Source organism: Mirounga leonina, unplaced genomic scaffold (genome assembly GCF_011800145.1).
Source record: "Mirounga leonina isolate KUSES-001 unplaced genomic scaffold, KU_Mleo_1.0 Mir_53, whole genome shotgun sequence".
Lineage (NCBI taxonomy): Eukaryota > Metazoa > Chordata > Mammalia > Carnivora > Phocidae > Mirounga > Mirounga leonina.
Window position 1 is genome coordinate 101,090,722 of NW_023270807.1, and position 14,849 is coordinate 101,105,570.

The 14,849-nt window shown below is 44.3% G+C and overlaps 1 protein-coding gene across 3 annotated transcripts in view; it reads left to right on the forward strand.

Moving 5' to 3' along the window:
- The window catches only part of AKAP12 (A-kinase anchoring protein 12), a 93,631-nt gene that overhangs the window by 75,919 nt on the left and 2,863 nt on the right, over positions 1 to 14,849 (forward strand). For all 3 annotated transcript variants that reach the window (XM_034991009.1, XM_034991010.1, XM_034991011.1), the window contains one exon: positions 9,268 to 14,257. In XM_034991009.1, the coding sequence (XP_034846900.1) occupies positions 9,268 to 14,249 (4,982 nt within the window). In that variant the 3' untranslated portion in view covers positions 14,250 to 14,257. The remainder of the gene's footprint in view (positions 1 to 9,267; positions 14,258 to 14,849) is intronic.

Below are 14,849 nucleotides of genomic sequence, written 5' to 3' on the forward strand. Positions count from 1 at the left end.
GGCTGCAGTCCTGTTTGACCCACACTTGGTCCAAAATGGGGTAAAGGGTCTAGATCCTCACGGGGTGCAAATAAAGAACAGGGGAGGGAGGGAGCCAACTCAAGATGTCTGTGCCCCGTTTTTTTCCTTAGTATCTATGTTGGGAGTCAAAGAGGTACACATAGGTAGAATATGGCATTCAACTATGGAGAATTTGAAAAGGCACCTAAGCTTTATGGATTGTTAGGTTTTTGCATCGTTTTCTGGCCCAGGTCTAGGAAATTTGCAAGGCTTCCCAGTCTGGCGGAGTTGAAAACTGTTCAATACTGCCCTCTTCTGTTCAAACACTTGCTCAGGGGTGTTTATTATATGCCTGAATGTTTATTGTAGAGCGTAATGATGAAAAATTGGACCAAGAAATTATTTACCAATAGGAGGACGTAAAAATAAATTTTGTGGCCATTATATCACAATTTCAAAAACTATTGAATAACTTAGCCAGATTCTCAGTTACTAATCTCTGGACACTGTATGCATGTCATTCCCAATTTTCCGAATTTGAAAATCTCCTGCAATTTGTATAGATCAGTTTGGAATTGGTAAAAAAATTAATTAAAATATAAGTAGTTCCATTCTGAAGAAGACAATGAAGAAAAAAACCATTATAGAGTTTTTGTTTTATCTTACAACCAAGTGATACTTCCTCCTGACAAGCCTTAGCAGGAAGTCCTAAAGGTGACCTGTGTTTTAGGCGAAGACACTAAGAACAGAAACCTCAGGAAATTGGCCCGAGGGCCCAGTGCTAGATGTGGCGCAGCTGAAGTTTAAACAAAATCTGTCTCCAGAACTTCTGTTCTTTTAATTTCCCCCCTCCCTGAATTTGGGAGAGAGTAGTTTTTCTATTAATACATTGATAAAACAGGGGCGCCTGGGTGGCTCAGTCGTTAAGCGTCTGCCTTCGGCTCAGGGTCCTGGGATCGAGTCCCACATCAGGCTCCCTGCTCTGCGGGGAGCCTGCTTCTCCCTCTCCCACTCCCCCTGCTTGTGTTCCCTCTCTCGCTGTCTCCCTGTCAAATAAGTAAATAAATAAAAATCTAAAAAAAACAATACATTGATAATACATATTATGGTCTGTGATGTGAGGTTAAGATCCCAGTGTCTTCTACAACCATTACCCTCTCCACTTTCGTTGTTTTCTGTATTTTTATTAGTTATTTGCACCTGTTTATTCTTCTGAGTTTTTTTTTTTTTTTTTTAAAGATTTTCTTTATTTGAGAGAGAGAGTGAGAGAGAGAGAGAGCACAAGACGGGGGGAGCGGGAGCGGGAGAGGGAGAAGCAGACTCCCTGCTGAGCAGGGAGCCTGATGCGGGACTCGACCCCGGGACTCCAGGATCATGACCTGAGCCGAAGGCAGTCGCTTAACCAACTGAGCCACCCAGGCGCCCTCTTCTGAGTGTTTTTTAACTGAAGTATAACTACGATGTTATATTAGTTTCAGGCGTACAACATAGTGATTCAACAACTCTATGCATTACTTACTGCTCACCATGATGGTGTAGTCACCATCTATCACTATAGATTCCCTGTGATGTACTTTTAATCTCCATGATTATTGTATAACTGGAATTTTGTACCTCTTAATCACCTTTATCTATTTCGCACATCCCTGGGTGATTTTTTTTAAAACAATAACTTTGAACTTAGAGAAAGTTGCAAAAATAAAAAAGAAGTACAAGAAACATCTATATACCGTTTATCTAGATTCATGTATTGTTAGCCTTGTACTTCATTTGTTTCATTATTTGTTGGAAAACAAAACAAACCAGCATACAGGTTCCTGTTATCTCTTACATAGGCAGGAGATAGAAATTTGTCTGAAGCTTTTGAGGATAAGTTATCCACATCATTTATTCATAAATAGTTAAGTGTGTCTGTCCTAAGAAGAGATATATTCTCTTTTATAACCATAATACAGTATCAGTGTCCTAAATCTACATCATTACAATAATTGTATAGAATCTATCATCCTTATTCCAATTTTGTCAGCTAATTTAACAATGTCCATTTTAGCATTTCTGACCTGGCATTGTGAGATCCATCCGTGGATCAGGTATTACGTGTTAACATTCTTTAGCTTCTGTAATCTGGAACATTTCTGTAGTCTTTGTCTCTTAAGACATTGACATGTTTGAAGTATTTAGCTCTCCTCTCCCCATTTCCACTGCATTCCTTTGTGTTTATTTCTTCCTTTTTCACTTTGGGTTATGCATTCGTAGCCACAGATGCTGCTGTATCCTTGTGAAAGTTTTACACACAATGTGCATCTGGCCCCAATGGAGGTTGATGTTAAGTTTTTGCCTGGTTTCCCCACCCTTACAACTAGTAAGCATGTAAATATCCTGCCCACTCTCTCTCCCATCCCCCCACTTAGCACCCACAGATTCTTGCCTTATCCAGTTTTTACTGTAATGGTTGCAAAGGTGATGGTCGAGCGATCTTCTGACCATCTGTGAGTGGGTGAGTAGGATATACATGTTCGCTCTTTTTTTTTAATAGCATGACTATAACCATCAAAAACAGCTTTTCTATACTGAAATAGAATTTAAAGTGCTGTTTACATCAGACATAATAGCAGTTTTTCCATCTAAGAATAGGAGTTGACATGTCTCAGTACTTTTTCTTGTCATAAATGACAATTACAAATTATAAAATGTAATTTATGGAAAATAAAGCATTTTAGCACTTTGAAAGTATATGGAATTAATTTTTCTTTTAAAAAGACAAACTTTGTTTTGTTCCTGTTTAATGCTCCCCCTCCAGCCTTTGGCCCACCAGAGATGCCACACCCCTACCATGACACTGGCCAAGTCTTGTGACCATTTTAGGAAAATAGACTATTTTTATTGTTATGTTAATCACCATACATTACATCATTTGTTTTATTTATTTTTTTTATTTTTTATTTATTTTTTATTTTTTATTTTTTTAAGATTTTATTTATTTATTTGAGACAGAGAGAATGAGAGACAGCATGAGAGGGAGAGGAGGGTCAGAGGGAGAAGCAGACTCCCTGCCGAGCAGGGAGCCTGATGCGGGACTCGATCCAGGGACTCCAGGATCATGACCTGAGCCGAAGGCAGTCACTTAACCAACTGAGCCACCCAGGCGCCCATTATTTTTTATTTTTTTTATAAAGATTTTATTCATTTATTCAACAGAGAGAGACACAGCGAGAGAGGGGACACAAGCAGGGGGAGTGGGAGAAGGAGAAGCAGGCTTCCCGCTGAGCTGGGAGCCTGATGTGGGATTCGATCCCAGGACCCCGGGACCATGACCTGAGCCGAAGGCAGATGCCCAACGACTGAGCCACCCAGGCACCCCACATCATTCGTTTTAAATGTAGTGTTCCATGATTCATTGATTGTGCATAACACCCAGTGCTCCATGCAGAACGTGCCCTCTTTAATACCCATCACCAGGCCAACCCATCCTCCCACCGCCCTCCCCTCTAGAACCCTCAGTTTGTTTTTCAGAGTCCATCGAATAGACTGTTTTTTAGAGCAGTTTACGTTCATAGCAAAAATGAGTGGAAAGTACAGAGTTCCTATATGCGCCCTGCCCCCCCCCCCACATGCATAGTGTCTCCTACTATCAGATCTCACACCAGAGTGGTACATTTGTCATAACTGATGAAGCTACATGGACATATCATCACCTGAAGTCCATAGTTGATATTGGGGTTCACTCTTGGTGTTGTACATTCTGTGGATTTTGAAAAAATGATATAATAATCATATGTCTCTACCCTTAGAGTATCATAATGTATAGTTGACCCTTGAACATCATGGGGTTAGGGGCCTACTAGTTGAAAATCCAAATACAAGGTTTGACTCCCGCAAAACTTACCTACTATTAGCCTGCTGTTGACTAGAAGGTTTACTGATAATATAAATAGTTGATTAACATTTTGCATGTTATATATAGGATCCACTCTGTTCTTATAATAAAGTAAGCTAGAAAAAGAAAATGCTATTAACGAAATCACAAGAGAAAATAACATTTACAGTATTGTGCTGTATTTACTGAAAAAAATCCATGTATAAGGAGCCCCACATGGTTCAAACCCATGTTGTTTGAGGGATAACTGTAGTTTTGCTGCCATAAAATCTTAGGTGGTCTATTCATTCTTTACTCCCCCAACCCTTGGCAGTACTGATTTTTTTTTTTAATTGTCTCTAGTTTTGCATTTTCCAGAATGTCATATAGTTGGAATCATACAGTATGTAACTTTTTCAGACAGGTTTCTTTCACTCAGTGATAATGCATTTAAGGTTCTTACATATCTTTTCATGGCTTTGCTAGCTCGTTTCTTTTTAGCGCTGAATAATGTTATATTTTCTGGATGTACCATAGTTTATTCATTCATCCATTCATATAATGAACATCTTGGTTGCTTCCAAGTGTGTGCAATATGACTAAAGCTATAAACATAGCTATAAATATCCATATGCAGGTTTTTGTGTAGACATGTTTTCAGCTCATTTGGGTTAAGTACCAAGGAGCAGGGTTGCTGTATCATGGTAAGAAAATGTTTAGTTTTGTGGAAAAACTGCCAAACTGTCTTCGAAAGTGGTTGTACCATTTTGCAATAACCGCATAACCGTATCTGAAGTCCGTTTATTCCCCAGTTGGAAGGACAAGGTGACTTCTTCCTTCAAGCCCTAAAGCATTGTGACTCTTAAGTGAGCGCTGTAATGGGAACGTGCACGAGGTACACAGTTCTCGTTCATAAACTCAAGAAATTAAAGTTCTTACAACCAAACAAACCACGCCATGTGCAGGATCCCGCTACCCCTTGGGCCATCGCTATGCATTGCGATTTTGGGAGTTTACCACCGAATAGTGTAGATCAGAGACGCAGCTCAGGAATCCAACAGTATTGAGGTCTCGCAGTTTGGCAGTCATTTAGCCATGATGATTTTCAGACATTGGGTGTGCTTACGTTTGAAGAGACCCATTGGCGCGATGCCCAGGACCCCCGGGGCGCTTTCCTTGCAGACTTGTGAGGCCAGAGCGCTGGGCCCCTGGGCCACGAGGAGGCTGTGCCCTCTGTGACGCACGCGGTGGCCCCCAGGGGGCACCCTCGTCCGCGGCACCAGTGCCCATTCCGCGATGGGGCAGCTGGGAGAAGCAGCTTGGGGCTCCCCGGCCCCTGGAGCGCTGCTCTGCCGGCTGGCGGCGCGTGATGCCCTGGTGGAGTAACCTTTGCTGTGAGTAGCGCGCCCCCCAGCGGCGGACCGCGGGGGGACGCGGCGGGCGGGTGGGCTTGGAGGGCCACTCTGAGCGCGCAGAAGGCTAGCTCCTAGGATGACTTGGGCAATAGAGACTGCAGACCGGTGGGTTGACCAGTTAGGATTTAACCTGTTTTTTCTTGTGATCCTATGTCCCTCTTGCAGAAAAGTGTTCAGCCCATATACCATGCTGTGCTAAAGAGACGGTCTCAGTTTTGGAAGGCTAGCTGGAGCTGTCAGTAGCCGTTTTGTTGGGCCAGTTGGCGGCTGTTTGTTTTTGTCCCTCTAGTTGTGACTGTAAACATTCCTCCAGTCATCCCAGAATTTCAGAAAACGTGTTTCAGATTGAAACAGATTTGGGAGCATGGAGGGAAAAGGGGGAGGAAAATGGTGTGTTTGACACCTGTTTTCTCCCACTATGTTAGCAAAATGTCTCTGCATTTTGCAGTGAATTTTAGAAAGGTTAGTTAATGAGTGTTTGTTTTTCTCTCATGCTTGCCAGCAGGAAATTTAATTTATATTTGTGTACATTTTTTTAAAGAAGATTTTATTTATTTATTTAACACCGAGAGAGAGCACCCAAGCGAAGGCAGCTGCTTAGCCAGCTGAGCCACCCAGGCGCCCCAATATTTGTGTACATTTTTAGTAAAATTGTACTAGCATGGAGTTTATTATTGGGGTTTGACTTTTTTCTCTAGTTTCAGTGGTATTGTACACCTTTTAAAAAAAGTCACGTCTCTGGGCGCCTGGGTGGCTCAGTCGGTTAAGCGTCTGCCTTGGGTTCAGGTCATGATCCCAGGGTCCTGGGATGGAGCCCCACGTTGGTCTCTCTGCTCAGCTGGGAGCCTGTTTCTCCCTCTCCCTGCCGCTCCCCCTGCTTGTGCTCTCTCTCCCCCCCTGCTCCGTCAAATAAATAAAAATCTTTTTAAAAAAGTCACATCTCTTGTGTTACATTAAAAAGGTTTGGGGAAAGTTTTTTCCATGAATGTACTTTTATGATTGGGGAAATTAACAAAAATATTTCAAATTATTTATTGGGGGAGAGAGAGAGCACGCGATTGAGCCGGGGGAGGGGCAAAGGGAGAGGGAGCGAGAATCTCAAGCTGACTGTGAGAGTCCATGAGGATCATGTTGTATATGTATTTCCAGATATATCTGTATTTCATATATTTATGGATACATTCTAAGTATTGGTATGGATACTATTTATAGTTATTAAGCTTCATTTTATGCTGTGGGTATTAAGTATATAATTATAATTGTATTAAGACCTTTTCTATGATCATTTTAATTGACTTAGAGAAAATTAGAAAATTCATAGATGCAAAACTAAAATATCACAGGGGCGTCTGGGTGGCTCAGTTGGTTGGGCATCCAACTCTTGCTTTTGGCTCAGGTCCTGATCTCGGGGTGGTGGAATTGAGCCTTGCATTGGGCTCCATGCTCTGTGGGGAGTCTGCTTGAGATCATTCCCTCTTCCTCTCCCCTTCTGCCCACTTGTGCTCACTTACTCTCTCTCTGAAATAAATAAATCTTTAAAAATATTTTTTAAAAAATCACAGTCTATCCCCCAGAGATCATGTGAGGGGTGTGTTTGTGCCAGGGGGTGGGGAAGGGTGGGTGTGGTGTGGGGGGTGTAAACCAAAATGGATTCATACTATATATACTGTTTGGTAACCTTCTCTTTTTTTAAGTCAAATTTCAACTCTTTTCTCTTAGGAAAAGCTCATCTCATCTAATCCTAAATCATAATCACTCACACATTTTCCCCAAAAAAGCGGAAAGTGTCCTTTGACTAGTTTGCCCTAACTAATAACCAAATCTGGGACCACATATGCCCAGTATGTCTTATTGTTATGCTTCTTAAATTTATTAATTTAGCACAGTATCTCCCTCCCTTTGTTAAATCTCATTGATTTGCTTGTTTAAACCCTCAATGATTTTTTAAATTTCAAAACTATAGACGAATATAGTCATATACCCTTGACCTAATTCACCAGTTATTGAGATTCTAGCACAGTCTCTCTCCTTAAACTATTTGAAAGTTACTTGCACACAGTCTACTTGGGTTTTTGTTTGATTTTTGTCCATTATGACATTGACATATCCAGCCAAGCTAGTTGTTGTACTGAATATCCTTCATTGATTTACCTGATTGTTTCCTCACAGTTAGTTAAGCATTTTTGGCAGGGGTGCTATAAGTGATTTATTGGCCTTCTCAGTGCCTCACATCAAAAAGCACAATGATAGTTTTATTCCATTATTGGGGATGTTTAAGGCAGTACGTGCCAGATTTCTCCACTGTAAAGGAAGGTTTTCCTTTTGATCTGTGTGTCCATACTCTAAAACTGTAGGTTTCCTGAGAACTTTTCACCCAATGGTTTTAGCATTTCTGCATTTTTGACTGAATGAGTTACTACAAAGATACTGGTAAAGAGCAGTTTTCTTAATCTGATGACAAACAGACAACTGAGTTTTTTCAAATAAGATGACCATTTAAGTTATCGCAAATCAGACAACTTCCTTGCTCTGCGTTCCAGTCCTTTCTATATAAAAACTTCTCCCCTAACTCCTGTCTTTTTTTGTTTGGTTTGGTTCTGAATGGCTGGTTTTTAATGGTGGTATGACTAGTTCCACATTTATTCAGTCACAGCCACATTCAAAACAGTAAAACTTCTCGTAACCACACTTGCCATGAAACAGTGTTGCATATTATTTTATGTTGAACATAATGAGAAATGATTTTTTACTTTTCTAAGCAATTGAAAAAGTCCAGCTCAATTGATCCTACTGACGAACTGAATTAAAAACATGGCTTTCTCTTCCCCAAATAACTATAAAAGAAAATCCACTTAAGTTATTTCATGTAAGTGGATCGTACTTGATGAATGACAAAAATACATCTTCAAAGACCATAATGCTCCACATTTTCACAGCTGAACAGCTGTTTACCATGGTCTGAGAGGAGCCTATATGTAAGTGGCTATAAAAGAAACATTTTTGTTAACTCTTGTCCTGAATAATGTGAATCTTGATGCAGTAGAATTTTGAAATTCTAATGAGTGACTATAGATCAAAGTGGAAATTATATATAAATTTATTGATCGGCACTTTTTATGAAGAAGTAGTATTCCCTGTTCCCTGTTTACTTTCTTAGTATCACCCTTGATCCATGGATTCTTTTTTTGTTCAGTGTTTTGTAACCCCATCCTTGTCATTATTCTTCTTATGCTTCAGTGTTTGTCCAGCAGGAGGCCCCTTCAAGCTGACTTCCTGTCTCCCTCTGATATTCCTCTCTCAGCTTTTGAGCACCACCTTTTTTTTTATTTTGTATTTTTTATTTGAGTATAGTTCACCTACAACATTACATTAGTTTCAGTTGTACAACATAACAGTTCTTCAAGTTTCTGTGTTACACTTCTGAGCACCTCCTATCGGTCAGGATGAATTGTTCCTTGTACTTTCCCTACCCCAGTCCGGAATTTCCCCATGCAGCTCCGGTCCGTTTTTTGGGACTTGTTAAAGAGACTACCAGCTAGTTGTCACGTAGAATGCCCCTCCTTTAGATTCGTCTAGATTCTTTTGTTGTTAGTTAGCTTATTTCTCTAAAACGGGTTGGATTCTGGATCACAGGTGTGATGATTGATTCCATTTTCCGTTGCAGCAGAACCTACACCATCTGCTTGCCCTAGTTTAGTGATGTTGCAGCTACTTACATGTAACTAGTATTCTGGTACTTGAGCGTATTGACTTTTCCTTCACAGGGAACAGAAGGAGCAGAGTAGTATCTTTAAACCTGAATTTTTAAAGGTCATTTGAAAGAAGTAGACACTGCCTCATGGACTGAGATTTACAAATCCTGAGAAGACTGTTACCCTATCATGAAATTGCCTGACATTAAAGAAAGTATTACTTGGTTATGGTTTTTACATATGTAATTTTTCTGAACTGTAATAATTTTATTCTTCTCCACCGCTCTCCTTTTTCTGTTAATAGTTGGACAGAGAGAGTCTGAAGATGTGAGTGAAAGAGCCTCAGATAAAGCGACAGCTGCTGGCTCCGTGGTTGTTCAAGACATGGCAAAGGATGGGCAGGAGGAAATGCCTGAAATCATCGACCAGATTCCATCTTCAGAAAGCAATTTAGAAGAGCTGATACAACCTACTGAGTCCCAGGCTAATGATGTTGGATTTAAGAAGGTGTTTAAGTTTGTTGGCTTTAAATTCACTGTAAAAAAGGATAAGACCGAGAAGTCTGACACTGTGCAGCTACTCACTGTCAAAAAAGATGAAGGTGAAGGAGCGGGAGCAGCAGACGGGGCTGGTGACCACCAGGAGCCCAGCCAGGAGACCGGAGAAGCAACAGCCAAAGAAAGTGAACTAAAACAATCCACAGAGAAACCCCAAGAAACCCTTACGCGTGAGCAAAGCAACACGGAGATTTCTCTTCAGGCTGAGTCTGGTCAAGCAGCAGAGGAACACCAAGAGGAAGGGGAGGAAAAACAGAAAGAACCTACCAAATCTCCAGACTCTCCAACTAGTCCGGTGGCCAGTGAAACAGCGTCACCCTTCAAAAAATTCTTCACTCAAGGGTGGGCTGGCTGGAGAAAAAAGACCAGTTTCAGGAAGCCTAAGGAGGAGAAGCTGGAGGCTTCAGAGAAGAAAAAGGACCCAGAGCCAGAAAAAGTAGACACGCAAGAACAGGAAAAGACAGACGCCGCCTCTGAGAAAGTGGATGCTCCTGAGCAAGCGCACCCACAGGAGATCACCGAGAGTGTTAACGCTGCCAGACTGTCAGTGGAATATGAAAAAGTCGAGCTGCCCTCTGAAGATCAAGCGCTGGGACCCCCCAAAGAGAAACCCGCCCCCTTAGCAACAGAAGTGTTTGATGATAAAGTAGAGATTGTTGCCGACGTCCACGTTAGCATGCCAGAGACCAAGACAGAAGAGGAGAAGGCGGAGGGAGAAGAAACAGTAGAGCCCTTGCCGGCTGAAAAGGGGGTGGAGACACAGGCCGAGCTCGAGAAAGCCGAACCTGCTGAGGAGCTGGGGAAGATGAAAGAAGTGTGCGCCCCTGGAGGGGACCACGCCCAGCCAACCGACCTGAGCCCCGAGGAGAAAGCGCCCTCTGCACACCCCGAGGGCGTCGTGAGTGAGGTGGACATGCTGCCCTCACAAGAGAGAATGAAAGTGCAAGGAAGCCCTTTAAAGAAACTTTTTACTAGCACTGGCTTAAAAAAGCTTTCTGGAAAGAAACAGAAAGGGAAAAGGGAAGGAGGGGATGAAGAGTCGGGGGAGCACCATCAAGCTGCAGCAGAGTCTCCAGATAGTACAGATGAACAGAAGGGCGAGAGCTCTGCTTCGTCCCCTGAGGAACCAGAGGAGATTACGTGTCTAGAGAAAGGCATCGCGGACGCACACCAGGAGGGGGAAGCCGAGGAAGGGACTATTTCTGATGGGGAGAAGAAGAGAGAAGGTGTTACTCCCTGGGCATCTTTCAAAAAGATGGTGACGCCCAAGAAACGGGTCAGAAGGCTTTCTGAAAGTGATAAAGAAGATGAATTGGATAAAGTCAAGAGTGCCACCTTGTCTTCCACGGAGAGTGCGGCGTCTGAGATGCAGGAGGAAGCCAAAGGAAATGGAGAAGAGCAGAAGCCAGAAGAACCCAAGCGCAAAGTTGATACTTCAGTATCTTGGGAAGCTTTAATTTGTGTGGGGTCATCCAAGAAAAGAGCAAGAAAAGCATCATCATCTGATGATGAAGGGGAACTGAAAACAATGGGAGGAGACAGCCAGAAACCAGATGATGCAGGAAGAGACAAAGACACAGGACCAGACACTGCCCTTGCCAGTTCCCAGGAACATGATCAAGGGCCAGGAAGCTCCTCACCTGAGCAAGCTGGAAGCCCCACCGAAGGGGAGGGAGTTTCCACCTGGGAGTCCTTTAAAAGATTAGTCACTCCAAGAAAAAAATCCAAGTCCAAACTGGAAGAGAAAAGTGAAGACTCTGTACCTGGGTCTGGTATAGAACATTCAGCGTCAGATGTTGAGCCTGGAAAAGAGGAGTCTTGGGTCTCCATTAAGAAATTTATTCCCGGACGAAGGAAGAAAAGGTCAGATGGGAAAGCAGAACAAGCCACTGTTGAAGATGCAGGGCCAGCAGAAGCAGAGGTCAATGAAGATGATTCTGATGTCCCGGCCGTGGTACCTCTGTCCGAGTATGATGCAGTGGAACGGGAGAAAACCGAAGCACAGCAAGCCCCAAAAAGTGAGGAGAAGCCTGAGCAGAAGGTAGCTGTTTCTGTGTCAGAGGAGCTCAGTACGAATCTTGCTCATGGGGTGACGGTGACTGTCCTTGACGGGGCAAGGGCTGTTTCCAGTGTTGAAGAGAGGTCGCCATCTTGGATATCTGCTTCGGTGACAGAACCTCTTGAAGAAACAGAAGATGAAGCCAAACCCCTAACTGGGGAGGTATTTGAAGAAGTCCTTGCAGAGGAAACCTCCATTGTTACCAAAACTCTGCCAGAGGGTCAAGAGGCCATTGATGACACAGTCGTGAGTGAGGCGGAATTAACTTGGGAAGCCACGACAGCTGCAGAAGGTGCAGAGGCATTTTGTGCTGAAGAAGCAGCAGAAGCATCTGGTGCTGAAGAGACCGCTGACATGGTTTCAGCTGTTTCTCAGCTCACTGACTCTCCAGCAGACACCACAGAGGAAGCAACACCCGTTCAGGAGGTGGAAGGCGGTGTACCAGACCTGGAAGACCAAGAGAGGCGGACTCAAGAGGTCCTGCAGGCAGTTGCAGAAAAAGTTCGAGAAGAATCACTGCTGCCAGAAGACACGATTCAGACAGTGCGGGAAGTAGAAGCCAAAATACCAGAGAAGGTGGAAGAAGCGGAAGAGGATTCTCAAGGGCTAGACCTGAAGAAAGAGACAGATGGAGTGTTGGAAGTACGTGCACAAGAAGCTAAAGCTGAGACTTTGACACAAGGGGAAGTAGTCCTACAGGCCACCCCAGAAAGCTTTGAGAAAGTTCCTCCAGTCACAGACAGTGTAGAGTCCAGTGAGCTTAGAACCACTTGTCAAGCTGAAACCTTGGTTGGGGTAGAATCAGAATTGATCCTGGAACAGGCTATTGCTCCTGACTCAGCTGAAACCCTTACAGACAATGAGACCAGCGGAAGCACCCCAGTAGCAGATCTTGAAGCTCTCCATGTAACACAGCAAGAGCAGATCCCGGAGAGGCGTGAAGATACGGAGGTTGCTTCAGGTACACCGTCCCAGGTCCCAGAAGCAGAGGCAGTTCCTGCCCCTGAACAGGTGTCTCCAGCACCTGCTAGTTTTCCATCCCAAGAAGAAAATAAAGGACATTCAGAAATGGAAGAGGTTCTAGAACATCCGGGCAAAGAGATACCAGTGGAAACTGTACCCATTCTTTCAAAGACGGACACGATTCAAGAGGAAGGCCAATTCACCGACAGGGAGAGCCAAGAGAAACCGCTTCTCGAAGGCCCCGATGTGTCTGCAGACCCCGAAACAACCAGCAGTCAGGAAGCGACAAGTGAAGTTGCCCTGAAAGAGGAAGCTACTAGAGAACCTGAATTTCAAAAGGATGACGGTATTGAAGTCCGGAGCCCTACGCCATCTCCCGAGCCAGTGGAGAGAGAGATGGAAGCTCAAGGAGAGAGGGAGGAAATGGAAGCAAAGCCAACTCAAGCCACCGAAGAGGAACTTGAGCAAAAACCAGCTGTGACCACATCTGATGAGCTTAGTAAGCAGCTGGTGCAGACAGAGAGTTTGGCCGTCATCGGCGGGGAAAAGGAGGTCACCGCTTGGGAAGAAAGTTCTCCCCAGCTAGTGCAGGAGGAAGCAGCGTGCACGGAAGTTCAAGTCCAGAGCTCGGAGGCGCCCTTTACTCTATCGGCTGCAGCAGTGGAGGAGAAGGTCTTAGGACAAACTGTCGAGATTTTAGAAACCGCTGAAACTCTGGAATCTGCAGATGCACAGTCCGTTCCAGAAGAAGAATCCTCTGAAAAAGATGAAGAAGCCTTGACTGCCCGGCCAGGGGACGTCGAGGTGCCCACGGGGACTGAGGCTCAGCCAGAGTCCATCCCAGTGACTGTAGCAGCTGCTCCTGATGGAGGCGTCAGTGCTGATCTGGAAGGAGATGAAACCACCCCCCAGAGCCCATCCTCACATGAAGAGGACGGGCCGGCTGCGTGTCAGGAAGTCCAGGGGAGCGAACCAAGAAAGGAAGATTTAGAGCCTGAAAACGAGATTTCGAAACTTGAGACTGAGGGCAGTAAACTTGTACAGAATGTGATCCAGACAGTTGTTGGCCAGTTACTAAGCACAGAAGAAGCAGCCGCTGATTTCCAGACACAGGCTCAGCCGATGATCTCGGACACCCAGGAGGTGAGAGCGCACACCGAGACTGAAGAAGAGCTTCAGGCTCAAGATGGAACACGAGCCAAAGAAGAATCCACACTAACCACCGTGGAACAGACCCATTCTGACATTTCCGAAGCTGTGAGTGAAGCTTCAGCAAAGGTCACAAGAGTTGAGGTAGAACGTTCCAGCCTAAATGACCAGCAGCTTGAAGAGGCAGTTCTCCCATCTGAGGAAAAGGAACAAACAACCGGGACCGAGTCTGTTTTAGAAGATGGTGATCGTGCCGGGTTAGAAGAAAGGATAGAGGAGTCCCCCTCTGCATCCCAAGAAGATGAAAAAGGTGATGCTGTTGATGAGCCTGAGAACCAGCACTCAGCCCTGGAAGATGCTGGGGCCCCAGGAGGCTTAAGCAAAGAGTCCCCGGACACAGATGGACCAACACCGAAAGAGAAGGAAGGTGGCCAGGAAGTAGAATTTCAGGAAGGAAAAGTCCACAGCGAGTCAGAAGAAGAGATCAAAACCCAAACACAGGACGACGCTCAGAAACAGGAGGGAGAACCGGCAAAATCAGAACCCACAGGATCCTAAAACATCACGTAAGCAAGCTTCCTTTTCTCCTAAAACAATCTTTTCCTCTTTCTTGCCATGTGATGGCAAATTTGTCATTAGGGAAGCAGGAATTTGAATCATTATGACTTTATGCAGAACGTTTAGTTGGGGAAAGAATAATCAAGATCTAGCTTCCTTTTTTTTCCTCGCTGACCTGTCATTCAGTCTTAACCGGTGTCATGAAAACAATGAGCTCCTTTTACCCCTATGTGCCCGCTTTCAGAGAGAATGAAGGGGCATGTGCGTGGGCACAAGGGTGCGTGTGTGTGTTTGGCTTGAAGGCATAAGAAACATGTTGTACTCCCAGCACCATACTAGCCAGTTTATTGAATTTTCCTTAATAACCAGAAGTCCATAGTAAGTTGATATCCTCCTACAGCTTGAAATTTTAGTTGATAACTTTCTAGGAAAAAAAATCCCCGCCCCCATCAGTAGTAATAGGCATTTAAAAATCTCCCAGGGCGTGTGATGGGCCCAAATGTTGGTGCGGGGAGCCACAGGCCCCAAGTTGTGGGGTGGCCCAGCCTCAACTGCCGTGGGTCCCGACCCCCTCGCCCTCTCAGGGGCGGCATTCTGCTC